Here is a 15,416-nt window from a genome sequence, read left to right on the forward strand (position 1 = left end):
AAATACTTATGACAAGCATATGGTTCCCTTGTGTGCTTAAAATCCCAATGGAGATTTATAAAAGTTAGCAGGTAGAAGTCTGTGTTCTTGGGTAGGTAACTGATATACATTACAACACCTCTTATAAAATACAATGCCAGATTCAATCTCATACTGAAGTGGAATAAGCAAATGTATGTTGTTTGTTTTTACTTTTATACAATTAATTTTCTGTATCAATGATGTATACCCACTACCCAGACCTCTTGACCATCCAGACCAAAAGTTTTGGTAGTATAAACCATCATAAAATTTTGGAAGGATAGCTACATATAGAAAGTCTTATTTATATGCTTGTTTAATCTAGCCCTTAATAATATCTGGTAATGAAGCCAACATAAACATCTGCTTTACATATCAATCCTGTTTACTGTAATACACTGCCTTCCTGCCATTAATATTTCATTACATGATTTTGGAAAAGATAAAATAAACTTTAGATAGGTGTTGTAATGGTAGAGGATCCGATGTTCACAAATATCTGTAAACAAATCATCAATAAGCAGCACATAAACTTCTAATAGGTTTATTTTTCAGATCTCTAACAATTCAAAATAAAATATCCATAACAATGATTATACATTAAACTTTATTCCATCTTAAACATTGCACTTTTATTATAATTGAATGATTGGACAGTCCTATATTAAATAGCTGATTATTAACATTTCTTCCAATGTCTGCTGGTTTAAAATTAAAAGAACTTTTTCATGGATAAATGTGAAATTTTAAAATATGTTATTTGAAATTTTTTTTTAAAGAAAACACAAAAACCAAAACTATATAATTAATTTATAGGATACAAGAAAAATAACCCTCCCATGTTTTATTTCTTCATTCTTAACTGTTCTAGTACATAGTAAAAATGAACAGAGATGTGGAGTATTTGTCAGTAAGACAGCAGCCCAGCATCATAAATATCACAAATAATTAAAGATCAACATACAGTTTTCTACAATAAACAGTTGTTTATGTAGTGTCAAACTTTAAATATACAAATAAATTACTTTAAGATTTATAGGATTGTGAATATTCTGATGTTGATTATGATGTCAAGGACACATAATTTGCAAAAGAAATATTCTGATGTTGTATGATCTCTTAAATCTATAGATATTTGCATTAAAAGATTCTTTTTTATAATGTACTTTTATGTCTCCCACAGATTTCCCAACAGAATTATTCAATAGTAGATATTTTAACAGTGATTTGTTTCAACAGTTCATGTGACTTGTCCTGTAATTCTGGGCTGGAATCACCAGACATGGCTGACAAGGCATCTTGTACTTTAGACAGCATGTCACTGGACAATATACCATCTACATCTGTAATATAAAAATAATTGTTACTATGGAGACAGCATGTCACTGGACAATATACCATCTACATCTTTAATATAAAATAATTGTTACCATGGAGACAGCATGTCACTGGACAATATACCATATACATCTGTAATGTAAATTTAATTGTTACTACGGAGACAGCATGTTACTGGATAATATTCCATCTACATCTGTAATATAAAATTGCTGTTACTATGGAGACAATTTGCCATACATGCAGCATGTGCATTAAATAAAATTCCATCTGCAGCTGTAAAATAAAGACAAAATGTTACTATGGAGACAACAAATCACTGGATAATATACCATCATTCGTTTATTTTTTTTATTAAACTTCAAACATAATTGACTGTTACTTTGATATTGATTTCATTCTTTTTCAATGGTGTTTCCTGGGTAGTTTGAAGTAATTTAATTATTTTCAGACAAAATGCAAAACAATGCTACAGATTTTAAATTTCTTCCACCAAATGTTCAGAAAACCAAATATTATATTAAAATATCATCAGACCCCTTTATATAATTAAACTCACCGATGACTTTATCTATAATTAGTTCTGTTGCACTTAATGCTTCATGTCGTATCACAGTAAACTTTATATTACCTGAAACATAAAACAAAGTCATTCAGACAAAAGTATTTATATACTGTGTCCCATTGGGTTAAACCTTCTCCATACAATGTAGGTGTAATAAAAAAACAAAGTCATTCAGACAAAGTATTTATATACTGTGTCCCATTGGGTTAAACCTTCTCCATACAAAGTAGGTGTAACATAAAACAAAGTCATTCAGACAAAGTATTTATATACTGTGTCCCATTGGGTTAAACCTTCTCCATACAATGTAGGTGTAATAAAAAAACAAAGTCATTCAGACAAAGTATTTATATACTGTGTCCCATTGGGTTAAACCTTCCCCATACAATGTAGGTATAATAATAAAACAAAGTCATTCAGACAAAGTATTTATATACTGTGTCCCATTGGGTTAAACCTTCCCCATACAATGTAGGTGTAACATAAAACAAAGTCATTCAGACAAAGTATTTTTATACTGTGTCCCATTGGGTTAAACCTTCTCCATACAAAGTAGGTGTTAAATCTTATTTTATATTATATCATATTACATTGGTGGATAAAATACGAAAACTTAAGAACAAACCCCAAATCTAAGCAGTTAAATGACATACTTATATGTGCCATGCAATAATTGTAAATAAACAAGGCCATTCTTTAAATACATGACCATAGCATGTAATTCCATTCACCTGGAAAGTCTGATCATTGGGCACAGAGTAAAAGAAATTAATGGACTTTACTGTGCTAGATTACAAATTTTCATGAAAATCTATGTTGGTTTATAACACAAGCTTATTCATACCAACTTTTATGAATGAAATATTTCAATTCCATATACTGTATGAAAAAATTGCATAGCTTGGATATCATACCTAAACATGGAATCATGGTTTCTAACATTCTGGTTGTTAAACCTTGCACCACAGCTTGATGTAATAATATTTCATCTTTTTGAAAGATATGGTATCTAAAAAAAACAAAAGCATACACAGTTATAAAACAATAGAGAATGGAAACCTAGAAAATTCCCCACCCAGAGGTGGGTTTCAGCTGGCCCCTAAACATAATGTATACAAGTTCAGCGAAATGTATGCCAAACACACAAATGAACCAAAAGTAGTACATTTCATATCTACTTCAGCTAATTTTTACAAAACCTCTAGTTAATGGCAAGGTCAGCAATATGTGTGAAGTTTAAAGTAAATTAATTTAATTCTTTGTATAAAATAATTGAAATAAACAGCTGCGCCATGAGCCATGATACGCCCGTCACTTTTTCAAAGAATAAAGTTCAATAACTTCTCAATGTCATATCAGAAATTTATAAAAAATAAAATGCTCCGCAGGGCGCAGCTTGATACGACCGCAGAGGTCTAACCCTGAACAGTTGGGGCAAGTATGGACACAACATTCAAGCTTGATACAGCTCTGAATTTGGATTGTGATTAAATATTTGACACAGCATAGGTTTCTGACACAGAATGAATGTGGTCTAAGAACTTAAAAATTTTAAATTGGACATTCACCTATTATGGTCCAATATCCAAAATCTTAATACATGGTTAGATTCAGCATATCAAAGAACCCCAAGAATTCAATTTTTGATGAAATCAAACAAAGTTTAATTTTGGACCCTTTTGACCTCAATGTGGACAAAGTTGATAACGGGGCCCAAAAATCTAAATACATGGTTAGATTCAGCCTATCAAAGAACCCCATATACTCAATTTTTGTTGAAATCAAACAAAGTTTAATTTTGGACCCCGATTTGGACCAACTTGAAAACTGGGCCCATAATCAAAAATCTAAATACATGTTTAGATTCAGCATATCAAAGAACACTAAAAATTCAATTTTTGTTAAAATCAAACTAAGTTTAATTTTGGACCCCGATGGACCTTAATGTAGACCAATTTGAAAACGGAACCAAAAATTAAGAATCTAAATACACGGTAAGATTCGGCATATCAAAGAACCCCAATAATTCAACTTTGATGAAATCAAACAAAGTTAAATTTTGGACCCTTTGGACCTCAATGTGGACCAATTTAAAAACAGGGCCCAAAATCCAAAAACTTAATACATGGTTATATTCAGCATATTAAAGAACCCCAAGAATTCAAGAATAAAACCCCATTGAAATTGATCAAGAAATAAGCAATTTATAAGAAGTATCTTCTTTTGCACAATACTGTGCAATTGAATATTTCTTGCTATTGCGCAATACTGTACAATTGACAATTTCTTGCTATTGCGCAATATTGTGCTATTGGATATTTCTTGCTATTGCGCAATACTGTGCAATTGAAGATTTCTTGCTATTGCGCAATACTGTGCAATTGAAGATTTCTTGCTATTGCACAATACTTATTATATAAAAATTTACACATCCTGTTTGGTGTGTATCTCCTACCATATCATTATTATTTGCTTTTAAATATAAATCAGAAATAACCAACTTAAAATGGAAAATTTTAAAAGAAAAAAAAAAGGAAAAAAAAAGAAAAAAAAAAAAATCCCCCCCCCCAAATTTTTTTAACCCCCTTATGATTCATCACCCCCAAACTCAATCCCAGCCTTCCCTTTGTGGTATGGTACCTTGCAGTACAATTTCAGAGAGATCCATACACTTGAACACAAGTTATTGTCTTGAAACTAGAAAAATGCTTATTTTTGGCCCCTTTTTGGCCCCCAATTCCTAAACGTTTCAGGCAATTACCCCCGAACTCAATTCCAGCTTTCCCTTTGTGATATGAAACCTTGTAGTACAATTTCAGAAATATCCAAACACTAACACACAAGTTATTGTCATGAAACTAGAAAAATGCTTGTTTTTTGCCCCTTTTTTGGCCCCTAATTCCTAAAATTTTGAGGCAATTACCCCCAAAATCAATTACAGCCTTCCCTTTGTGATATGGAACCTTGTGGTACAATGTCAGAGAGATCCATACACTTACACACAAGTTATTGTCTGAAAGTTAAAAAAATGCTTATTTTTGGCCCCTAATTCCTTAACTGTTGGTACCATAACCCCCAAAATCAATCCCAACCTTCCTTTCGTAGTATTGAACCTTATGGTAAAATTTCATGGAGATCCATTCACTTAAACTAAAGTTAGAGTGCGAAAACCAATGTGTCTTCGGACGACGCCGGACGACGACGACGATGACGACGACGCCAACGTCATACCAATATACGACCAAAAAATTTTTGCGGTCGTATAAAAACTAAAGGGAGGTTATTTTAATAGATAAAAACCAATCACTAAAGTTTCATGAAAACTGCTCAAAGCACTATAAAGATATTGTCCGAAAACTTGAAAATCAACCCATTTTTATGAATAAAATCCCACAACTCGGAAACGTAAAATCTAGAATTTTTAAAAATCGATAGGGAGCTTACATCAATAAATATAAACAATTCACCAAAGTTTCCTGAAAAGTGCTCAAAGTGTTTTTGAGCTATTGTCCGACATGTTGACGACGGACAGACAACGGTATACCATAATACGTCCTGTAAACTGGCGAATAAAAAGTATTATTTTCATAGATTATCTAATATTGATATATTTTTATTGTTCTCACATCAACAGAAATTAATTTTTCGATGATATTATCTGTCTATTAATATTATGCTGTCCTGAATCAATCAACTAATTCATTTTCATTGCAATAGGATTATAATTTATTCTTGTTTGTTGGACTACAGATGGCAGGTGTTTAATAGTTTCATTTTGCCTTGACGTTATGCTAGGGAAGAATAATAGATTTACCTAATGTATCGACATTTTTTATTGTTGAATATAAAAATAAGAAGATGTGCCATGATTGCCAGTGAGACAACTCCACCAGAGACCAATCGACATTGAAGTTAACAACTATAGGTCTCTGTACAGCCTTTGACTGTTGGGTTTTTTTGCTGCATTTTTTAGGATGCTTTCTCTGTTGGGTTTTTGCTGCATTTTTTAGGTTGCTTTCTCCATTGGGTTTTTTGCTGCATTTTTTAGGTTGATTTCTCCATTGGGTTTTTTGCTGCATTTTTTAGGTTGCTTTCTCCATTGGGTTTTTGCTGCATTTTCTAGGTTGCTTTCTCCGTTGGGTTCTTTTTGCTGCATTTTTTAGATTGCTTTCTCCTTAATGAAATTCCTTAATTGATAGATATTTCCATCTGCCTGTAGTACAGGAAAGGATAAGATTATCTTCACCATTACAACATCAGACAATAGATCTGAAATGTCATTTGGTGAACAATAACTTACCTATCAATAAATTTAAACAAAGACTTCAGTATTGTGACTTGTATTTTCCAAGTATTATGAAGTAAAGATGTCAGCAACAAATCACTAAACTTTGAACCAAATTCATCTGAAATAAATAAAGATAAACAGGAATGAGATAACAATTGTTTAATATTTAGGGAAGATTTAATTTTTATTTGTGTTATAATAACTTCTGTTCCTCTGTCAGAACCATGATTTATAACTGTTGTCTTTTTTTTGTTTAGGTTTCATCAGATAAAGGATGTAATGCATTTCATTATATTTACTGCCCTAAAATTCAAACCTACTCATTACATGTTACCTAGGTAACCTACCTTGTGTTGTCACTGTTAAAGGCCAGGACTGCCCTAAAATTTCAAAATAACAATTAAATTTCTTTTGTTTCATTTCTGGTTTTATATCATCCTCTTCACCATTTTTGTTTCCTGTCTGAAAATAAAAGACAAAAGAAATGTAAAAGATACTTCCAGTTATACACAAAATAGGAGACAATTCTTATAGATGATTTAGAACTTTACATAAAGTAGAGACAACTGTCTATTGGTAACATTTACTTTCTTTTGTGTTGTAAGGTTGCTGTCTCCTTAAATTCATCCATAAATTGTAAAAGGTAGCAATTTCAATAATTATCTTAAGATAACATAATAAAAACCTTCACAAATAAATGAATAAAATTTTATAAAACTGTCAGTTCTAAAACAGATACAGTTCTAATCAATTTCCACTGTAAGAGATTAGAGAACGGTTGATGACAAAGCAGCCAGAACACAATGGATGGTTATTATTTATATATATGGGTCAAGAATCTGTCTGTAAAATGAATGATGACATACCTTGGATAAATCAGGTTGGACAATCTGCCAAATTTCTGAGAATCTGTCTAAGGAGTATTCTTCTAAAATATTCCCAGTACACTTGAGGGCCTCAAGTTTATATTCTAGTCTCTCCTTCTTAGATTCTTTCATCATTGAATCAACAACCTGTAAAAAAAATTGAAAAAGAATTGAAACTCATTTTTAAGATAATGTATTTACAACAAACAGGAGTTAAAAGGTACTACACTAGAAAAAGGATGATGAGATTATCTAGGATCATTAACCTCTAGGAAAATTGTTGAAACTGAGTAAAACCTTCTTTAATATTTAAAAAACCAATCTATAGTCTACAATTACCACATCTATCTTAGCTGTGGTATGGATATTACTTTGCTCAATATACCAACAATTGATCTAAAATAACATCATCTAAAACAAAATGCTGCGACAGTATATAAATAACACATAGCTGAGAGGGTGATAGAGCAGATTGTTACCCCGAGAAAACATTGTCAACTGAGGCGAAGCCAAGGTTGACAATATCTTTTTGAGGGGAAACAATCTGCTCTATCACCCTCTCAGATATGTGTTATTTAATTTATTATACTGAATGTTCTGTTATTACTGTCTATTTAATTTCAAATTCAAAGTAATAAACTATGACGTCTTGTACATAACAATCATCCGTATTAAGTGTGTCTACATATTGTCTATAAATGATTAGAGAAACAGATTCCACCACCAATTATGGTGCAGTATGTTATTTCTGCACTCTTGATTGTTAAATTTCAAATATTTAAAACGCTTGGCAAGCCTCACGTTTTAAGTTTAAAAAATTTTACTGTCTTGAGTAAAAAAATAATGTATTACTCTAGATACAGTAATAGAATCTATATATATACTTATACTAATTCACCTTTTCAATGCTTGGTTGTCCTTCTGTTTCTTTTGATAAATTTTCCCTAAAACAGAAAATTATTCAACACATAAATCTGTAGTGTAACATTTATATACATTGTATTATAAAACACTAATGTGAGAAGTATAAAGTACCATAGAAACCAAATTATGATAGGATTAAATACTACTTAAAAATCAAATAATGGGTGATGCCTTAAAAGATATGAATGATAAGTTCCTCCATGACAACCTATTTTGCATATTGATAAATGAAGAATACTGTTGATCATTCTTGCCTTCAATGAATTTTTTGTGCTATAACAGCTGGTATCACTTTCAATTGTCATAACCTTATAGGTTGCACTTTGTAAATACAGCTGTTTCACAAACCATGCCTCTTTTGGGGAGATATATAATATTCATAGATATTTTATTTTGTTTACGTACTGGTTCCCAGATATGATCTCAATGTTTTATCTCATAGAAACGTTACCAGTATAAATACACATGGATAGAGGTCAAATTGAATTCTAAGGAAGACCCCAAGTGAAGGGAGGGGTATTACAGAATTCTAGTATAAGTTTAAACTCTTAGAAGTTTGGGGCATATATTCAGCCCTATATTTTGACCTTTGAAATATATTGTAGTGCATATGAACTTTCCAATCTAGGATATAAATTTTTACGAAACTTCATAGTAAAAGTGGCACAGTTTTAGTCGTAAAAGGAGTTCCTATGGGAAATTGCAACCTATAGTTTTGATAGTAAAATGAGAGGTTTTTACATCAAACTGAAAAACACATGCATTTTTACTATTGACTTACTTGCAGTAACAGCAGACAGTGTCTATGGCTTGTATCAGAGTTTCCTGGAAATAATAGCTTTATGGTAATTCATGACTCAATTTTACAAAAAGAAAATGGATTTCAATTAAATTAAAATAAAAATAATAAACAAACAAAATTGTCCAAGCAGACGACATAAGTTCTTATACTGTGTGGAATCTCAAGACTTAATTCCAATAAAATTCTTTATTTTTGCAGTTAACTTCTACAGATTTTTCTCAAATAAAATACAAAACAAAGTTACATTTTGTTAATAAACCAGATTGACTACCTCTACCAATCATCTGATACAATATCAAATTAGCAATGTAAGTCAAGATGTTTAACAAAGTGGAGACAAATTTGCCAAATATAGGAGGGCAATCCATGTCCTCTAATTTCAAAGTAACAATACTATGACTATAAGAGACTGTGAATCTTAATTCTTACTTTCCCTATCCATGTAGAACGAATGGTTGCCAAGGTAAGGAAGACGTAACTTGTCCTTTAGTTTCACATTAACAGTATCATGACTAAGTGCAGAGGTTCTAAAAAAAGAGGGGCGAAAGATACCAGAGGTACAGTTAAACTCACAGATCGAAAACAAACCGACAACGCCATGGCCAAAAAATAAAAAGACAAACAGACAAATAATAATACACAAGACACAACAGAGAAAACCAAAGACTTAGCAACACTTAGTTCTAACTTGTCCTTTAGTTTCTCAGTCTCAGTCAGTGTCATGAGTACCCAGTAGTAGAGGCTATGAATTTAAATTCTTACCTTGCCTGTCCAAATTCTCCCTTGTAACCCTGACAACAAAATAGAGAGAAGGTTGCCTAAGTGAGGTGGACCTAGCTTGTCCTTGAGTTTCTCTGCTACGGTACTCATGGAATCTGCTGCCTGAGCTTTTGTTGCCCAAGATTGGGAATCTATTGAAGTTTGTAACAGCTCCATGATTTCCTGGAGATATAATCTTATCCCAGCTTCTGTACCTATGAGAACATAAATAGTTAGAATCTATGATAGAATAAGTTCACCAATAGTGATTTTGTCAACTATGACCATGGAATGAACAGAACTAAATTTTAGTTTTCCAAAGTTAGTATGGAATTCTTTTTATTATATCTCTTTCTAATGTTTTTGTTTTCTTTATAATTTTCATTCATTTTCCACTTGCCTTGACTGTCAGTTCTTTTTATTTCTTTTTTATTAAACATACTGTCTCTGAGTGGCTCCATTTTTAACAGATAATAAATATACATACATTCTTTACTTAAAACTATTTTACCTGGAGTAATTTCTTACCAGATGTCTTCTCATACAGACATATTATCTTTAGATTTACCTGGAGTAATTTCTAACCAGATGTCTTCCCATATAGACATATTATCTTTAGATTTACCTGGAGTAATTTCTAACCAGATGTCTTCCCATACAGACATATTATCTTTAGATTTACCTGGAGTAATTTCTAACCAGATTTCTTCTCATACAGACATATTATCTAAGATTTATCTGGAGTAATTTCTAACCAGATTACTTCCCATACTGACATATTATCTAAGATTTACCTGGAATTATTTCTAATCAGATGTCTTCCCATACAGACATATTATCTTTAGATTTACCTGGAGTCATTTCTAACCAGATGTCTTCTCATACAGACATATTATCTTTAGATTTACCTGGAGTAATTTCTAACCAGATTTCTTCTCATACAGACTAAGATTTACCTGGAGTAATTTCTAACCAGATTTCTTCTCATACAGACTAAGATTTACCTGGAGTAATTTCTAACCAGATTTCTTCCCATACTGACATATTATCTTTCGATGACTTGTCTTCAGTTTCTGAAAAGAAATTTAACATTTGAGAACAAGAAACCTTCATCAAACAAGTTTTATCTAGTAATAGCTATATAAAAAAGAAGATGTGGTATGATTGCCAATGAGACAACTCTCCACAAGAGACCAAATGACACAGAAATTAACAACTATAGGTCACCGTACGGCCTTCAACAATGAGCAAAGCCCATACCGCAGAGTCAGCTATAAAAGGCCCCGAAATGACAAATGTAAAACAATTCAAACGAGAAAACTAAGGGCCTAATTTATGTACAAAATAATGAACGAAAAACAAATATGTAACACAGCAACAAACGACAACCACTGAATTACAGGCTCCTGACTTGGGACAGGCACATACAGAATGTGGCAGGGTTAAACCTGCTAGCGGGCGCCCAACCCTCCCCTCATCCTGGGACAGTGGTGCAACAAACAACACAAGAACTGTTCAAAACAATAAACAAACAACACATATAAATCGACAGCTACAAACAACAACCACTCAATTACAGGCTAATTAATGACTGTTTTGAAAATGGTCAATTAATCCTTTTTTGAAAATTTAGCTAGCAATAGGTATAAAAATAAGGAGATTGGGTATGATTTCCAATGAGACAAATATTTCACCAAAGACCTAAGGACGTGGATGAAAGCAGCTAAATGTCACAGAAAGTCTGTCACTAATGATCAAAATACAAACCGTACAGTAAGCTATAAAAGCCCTCTGCATAACAAAAAATTTATGGAGCATTTTGAGGCTTTTGCTTGAAATGGTATTTTAAGGTTTGGAACAATATAGATTTAAGAAAAAAATACTTCAATAATTAGAAGAAAATATTAATGTCTTATTTATATCAAATGAAATTTTACCTGGTTTCTTTTCATGCATGGCAAAGAAAGCTAGTGGCACTGCTTGTGTGGCATGTCTCTTCATTATATCTTGACTCTGGTGGCACATGGACTGTAATGTTAAACCACATGCATGTCTAGCTGCTTCATCTGAAAAACATCCAGAAATACGAATCTGGTGGACACACAAAAATGTCTCTGCACAATATCTACACTGGCAGCAGATATATTATAGCATATCTAGTAATGATAAAATACAGAAATAATATATGTTTTTTTTAATAAGGAACTAGACTAGAAATTGTGAGGTCATAGGTCAAACTTCACCATCATGCAGCAACCAATGCTTTTCTGAACAGTTACTAAAACTACGAACTTCATTTCCCTGACAGTTACTGTTTCGTTGTTTGACTATTATAATATATTATGAAAAACAAAATAAGGTCTTCTTTTTTTTTATCTTAAGTACAGTTTCTCTCAATTGCACATCATATTTAGCACATACCTTCTTTATCAAGATACCAAGACTTTAACTTTATTATCAGTTTTTCTACACTACTGTCTTTTGCAACCTGCAGGAAAAAGAACATTTACAATGACAATTCACAAAATCAATGTAGTCACACACTGTTATACTAGATCTTTATCTTCATCAATTTGACAAAAATAAAACATTCAGGTCATCCCAAAATAAAACTCAAACATTGAGAAAACAATCCAATAATAACATGTAGAGAAGTTAGAAGGTTGTTGATACAAAATGTTAATGTGCTTGTCATAAACCAGGAATTTTGTCAATAGTTGTCCCCCTTTTTATCTATCACAGCTTTTATTTTTTATGTCCCGTTTTCTGTCCTCCACTATAATTCATTGACGAGACAAACTGTTAATAGAGCTGACAATCTGCCATTTTGAAAACTAAAGGTCTATGGATAATTTCACTGTTTGTACACAATAACGAAAATAACATTACTTCATTAGTGGAATCACCATTGTTAAAGACATTTTTGACCAATAACAATGTTTTGGTGTACGCTTTTGAAAATATTACCCAGAATGCATTAGGAAACAGTGTATTTCATACCCTCCTCTTCTTTCATTTGTATAGATATGGTAAAGTTAATATTTAGCTATAAGGGACCCATACATAATTCAGATCTACCCCCGCTCCACTTCTCTGGCATGGAGAACAAAACAGCAGATTGATTAATTTTTGTTTTAATGTTTCACCATATGTGAGATGATCCAAACAAAATGAAATATTATATGTAGAGACAACAACATCTGGGTTACCGCAAGGTGATAGTTTTATTGAGTCTACATGTTTCGCCACTTACGGTGGCGTCCACAGAAAAATAAATAATTTGTGACGAGTGAACCAACACCTTCTAACGGAAAAGCTGGTAGAGTAACCAAGATGGATACCGAAGTATGCTGCGGTTGTCTTAAAACCTCATGGAAATATAATATGTAGAGACAACAACATCTGGGTTACCGCAAGGTGATAGTTTTATTGAGTCTACATGTTTCGCCACTTACGAAATATTATACAAACCTTTATCAAATGGCCAAGTGCAGATGCGTATGTTTTCCTCACTGAAGAATTTCTGTCACTTAGACCTGCTAGGAAAGCTGACATCAATTTACCTATAAAGAGAAAAGAAAAGTTGGAGAATACAGCCGAGAAGGTAAGTTTAAAGCCTGGCTTGAACTAATACTGATCTTATTCAAAATTATATAAATTTGAAAAAATAGGTGGTCATAACTTTATAAAATACAAACTAAGATTGTAAAGTTTAATGATAGCATAAACAAATTTCTTCAAAAAAATATTTAGTTTTGAAATATCTTTTTAAGTAGATAGTATCAAGCATATGCAAGAACAAAATATTCATAAGAGAAGTCTTGATTTTAATGGAAATCTTAATAAAAGGAAGACATTCAGTGAAATATTTGCACTTAGAGTACCTCAACCTTGGCTATTTAAAAATTTTATATAAGCATTTATTAAAATATACATCTTCCTCAGGTAAGATTTTTTTTTTATCTAAGCAAATTAGAATTTTGGTAGTAAACAAAATGAAAGCCATTCCATTTTACTTTTAAAACAAATTATGAATTCTATGTTGTGTGTTATTTCTAATATGTTCTCTTATTATTTTTTTGACAATACCAAGTGGTTTATATTTACCTGCATGTGGAGTTAAATCTTGAGGACAATGATGAACTAATTGTATCACAAAACTAGAACAGCCGGCCTACAAGAAAACATGGTTTTTATTATCCTTGCCAGAGTTGTTATACTACTCTACAATAAATGTAACCGAGATTTTTGTAATTGTCATCTCTATATAAACTTAGAAATCAGATTTACACATGTTTAACTTACAATATGTGGCAGACATATGCCCCATTCATCTAATTATCATATTCATTACAAATGTATAATACTTTGGTCTTTTTATGTTTTCTGTATGCTAGATGAATATTTGTTGCATATATGTTAAGTTCACAATTATGGACAATAAGTAAAACATACATATATAAAATAATACATATTGGCAATCATACCACATCTTCTTATTTTTTTATATGTATTATTCCATTCTTGGCTCATTTGATATTCTTGTTGATACAGATGGAATCAAAAACAAAAATGCCATTATTCTTTATGTGTGATTTTGCTTAGGGGGAACTTCCATATGATCATCCTAAGTGTGAGTGGGTATGACTTACCTTTGTACCTATCCCAATACCACTTTTGATGAGGTCTGTAAATCTTGGAACCAACTCTACAAGGACATCACTGTCTATATACTGAACACACTGAAATCATCAGAAGAAAGAATCACTGACATATTAAATTGTAGTTATCATATAAACTACATTGAATGTGTTCCCTATATTTCAGATCTCCAATATTTTCTCCAATTTCACTTTTTCATTCAGGCTTTGAAGAGATAAACATTTGACGATTATCCCTCTTTTTATCATAGATAATTTAAATTGCTTCCAATTATAACCTGAACCTTAAGAGAAGCTATTCAAAATTACTCAATACAATAGAATTCATTTCTTGAAAAAAAAAAAAAACATAGAAGACTTTCCTCTTCACAAAAATTTAAAATGTATATAACAAGAAATGATTGTAACAGGATGCTGTTACGAAGTCTCCCAAACGAAGCTCCCATAATTCGTAATTCCTAGGGTCGCCTGACATTGGGCAAAGTCCAGTGAAAATTGGTTTGGTCCAGTAAAGTTATATGCATTAGTGATGCCTGGGGACTAACCCTGTATATCATTCAAATCATCTTGGCATGACAAACCAGAATATATATGGTTTAGGGGTGGGGATCTCGACCATTTACAAGATACTAGAACATTGGGGGTGGGGGGAACCCCTGGGGACTGACCCTATACGTCATTCAAATGTTTGAGACATGACGAACAGGAATATATATGGTTTAGGGGTGGGGATCTTGACCATTTACAAGATATTAGAACATTGGGGGTGGGGGGAACCCCTGGGGACTGACCGTATACGTCATTAAAATGTTCGAGACATGACGAACAGGAATATATGTGGTTTAGGGGTGGGGATCTCGACCATTTACAAGATATTAGAACTTTCTCAAATGGCAAAGGGTCCGGATGACCTCTGGGGACTAACCCTGTATATCATTCAAACCATCTTCACATGACAAACCAGAATATATATGGTTTAGGGGGGGGATCTTGACCACTTACAAAGATATTAGAACTTTCTTAAATGGCAGGGGGTGGGGGTGACCCCTGGGGACTAACCCTGTATTTCATTTGATGTGCTTTATCATGACAAACCAGAATATATATGGTTTAGGGGTGGGGATCTCGCCCATTTACAAGATATTAGAACTTTCTCAAATGGCAGGGGGTCGGGATGACCCCTGGGGACTAA

The 15,416-nt window shown here is 32.4% G+C and overlaps 1 protein-coding gene across 4 annotated transcripts in view; it reads right to left on the bottom strand.

Annotated features, from left to right (window-relative positions):
• Positions 1 to 549: 549 nt before the first annotated feature.
• LOC127737385 (proteasome adapter and scaffold protein ECM29-like) overlaps positions 550 to 15,416 on the bottom strand; it is an 89,702-nt gene continuing 74,835 nt past the window's right edge. For 3 of the 4 annotated variants that reach the window (XM_052248021.1, XM_052248011.1, XM_052248032.1), the window contains exons 35-49: positions 14,216 to 14,305; positions 13,671 to 13,737; positions 13,035 to 13,126; positions 11,985 to 12,051; positions 11,501 to 11,629; positions 10,568 to 10,636; positions 9,567 to 9,778; positions 8,784 to 8,827; positions 7,977 to 8,022; positions 7,079 to 7,225; positions 6,560 to 6,674; positions 6,225 to 6,330; positions 2,839 to 2,933; positions 1,919 to 1,990; positions 550 to 1,364 (exon numbers count right to left, since the gene is read on the bottom strand). In XM_052248021.1, the coding sequence (XP_052103981.1) occupies positions 1,219 to 1,364; positions 1,919 to 1,990; positions 2,839 to 2,933; positions 6,225 to 6,330; positions 6,560 to 6,674; positions 7,079 to 7,225; positions 7,977 to 8,022; positions 8,784 to 8,827; positions 9,567 to 9,778; positions 10,568 to 10,636; positions 11,501 to 11,629; positions 11,985 to 12,051; positions 13,035 to 13,126; positions 13,671 to 13,737; positions 14,216 to 14,305 (1,497 nt within the window). In that variant the 3' untranslated portion in view covers positions 550 to 1,218. The other variant, XM_052248040.1, reaches the window with a different exon arrangement.

This window comes from Mytilus californianus, unplaced genomic scaffold, assembly GCF_021869535.1.
Source record: "Mytilus californianus isolate M0D057914Y unplaced genomic scaffold, xbMytCali1.0.p SCAF_1, whole genome shotgun sequence".
Lineage (NCBI taxonomy): Eukaryota > Metazoa > Mollusca > Bivalvia > Mytilida > Mytilidae > Mytilus > Mytilus californianus.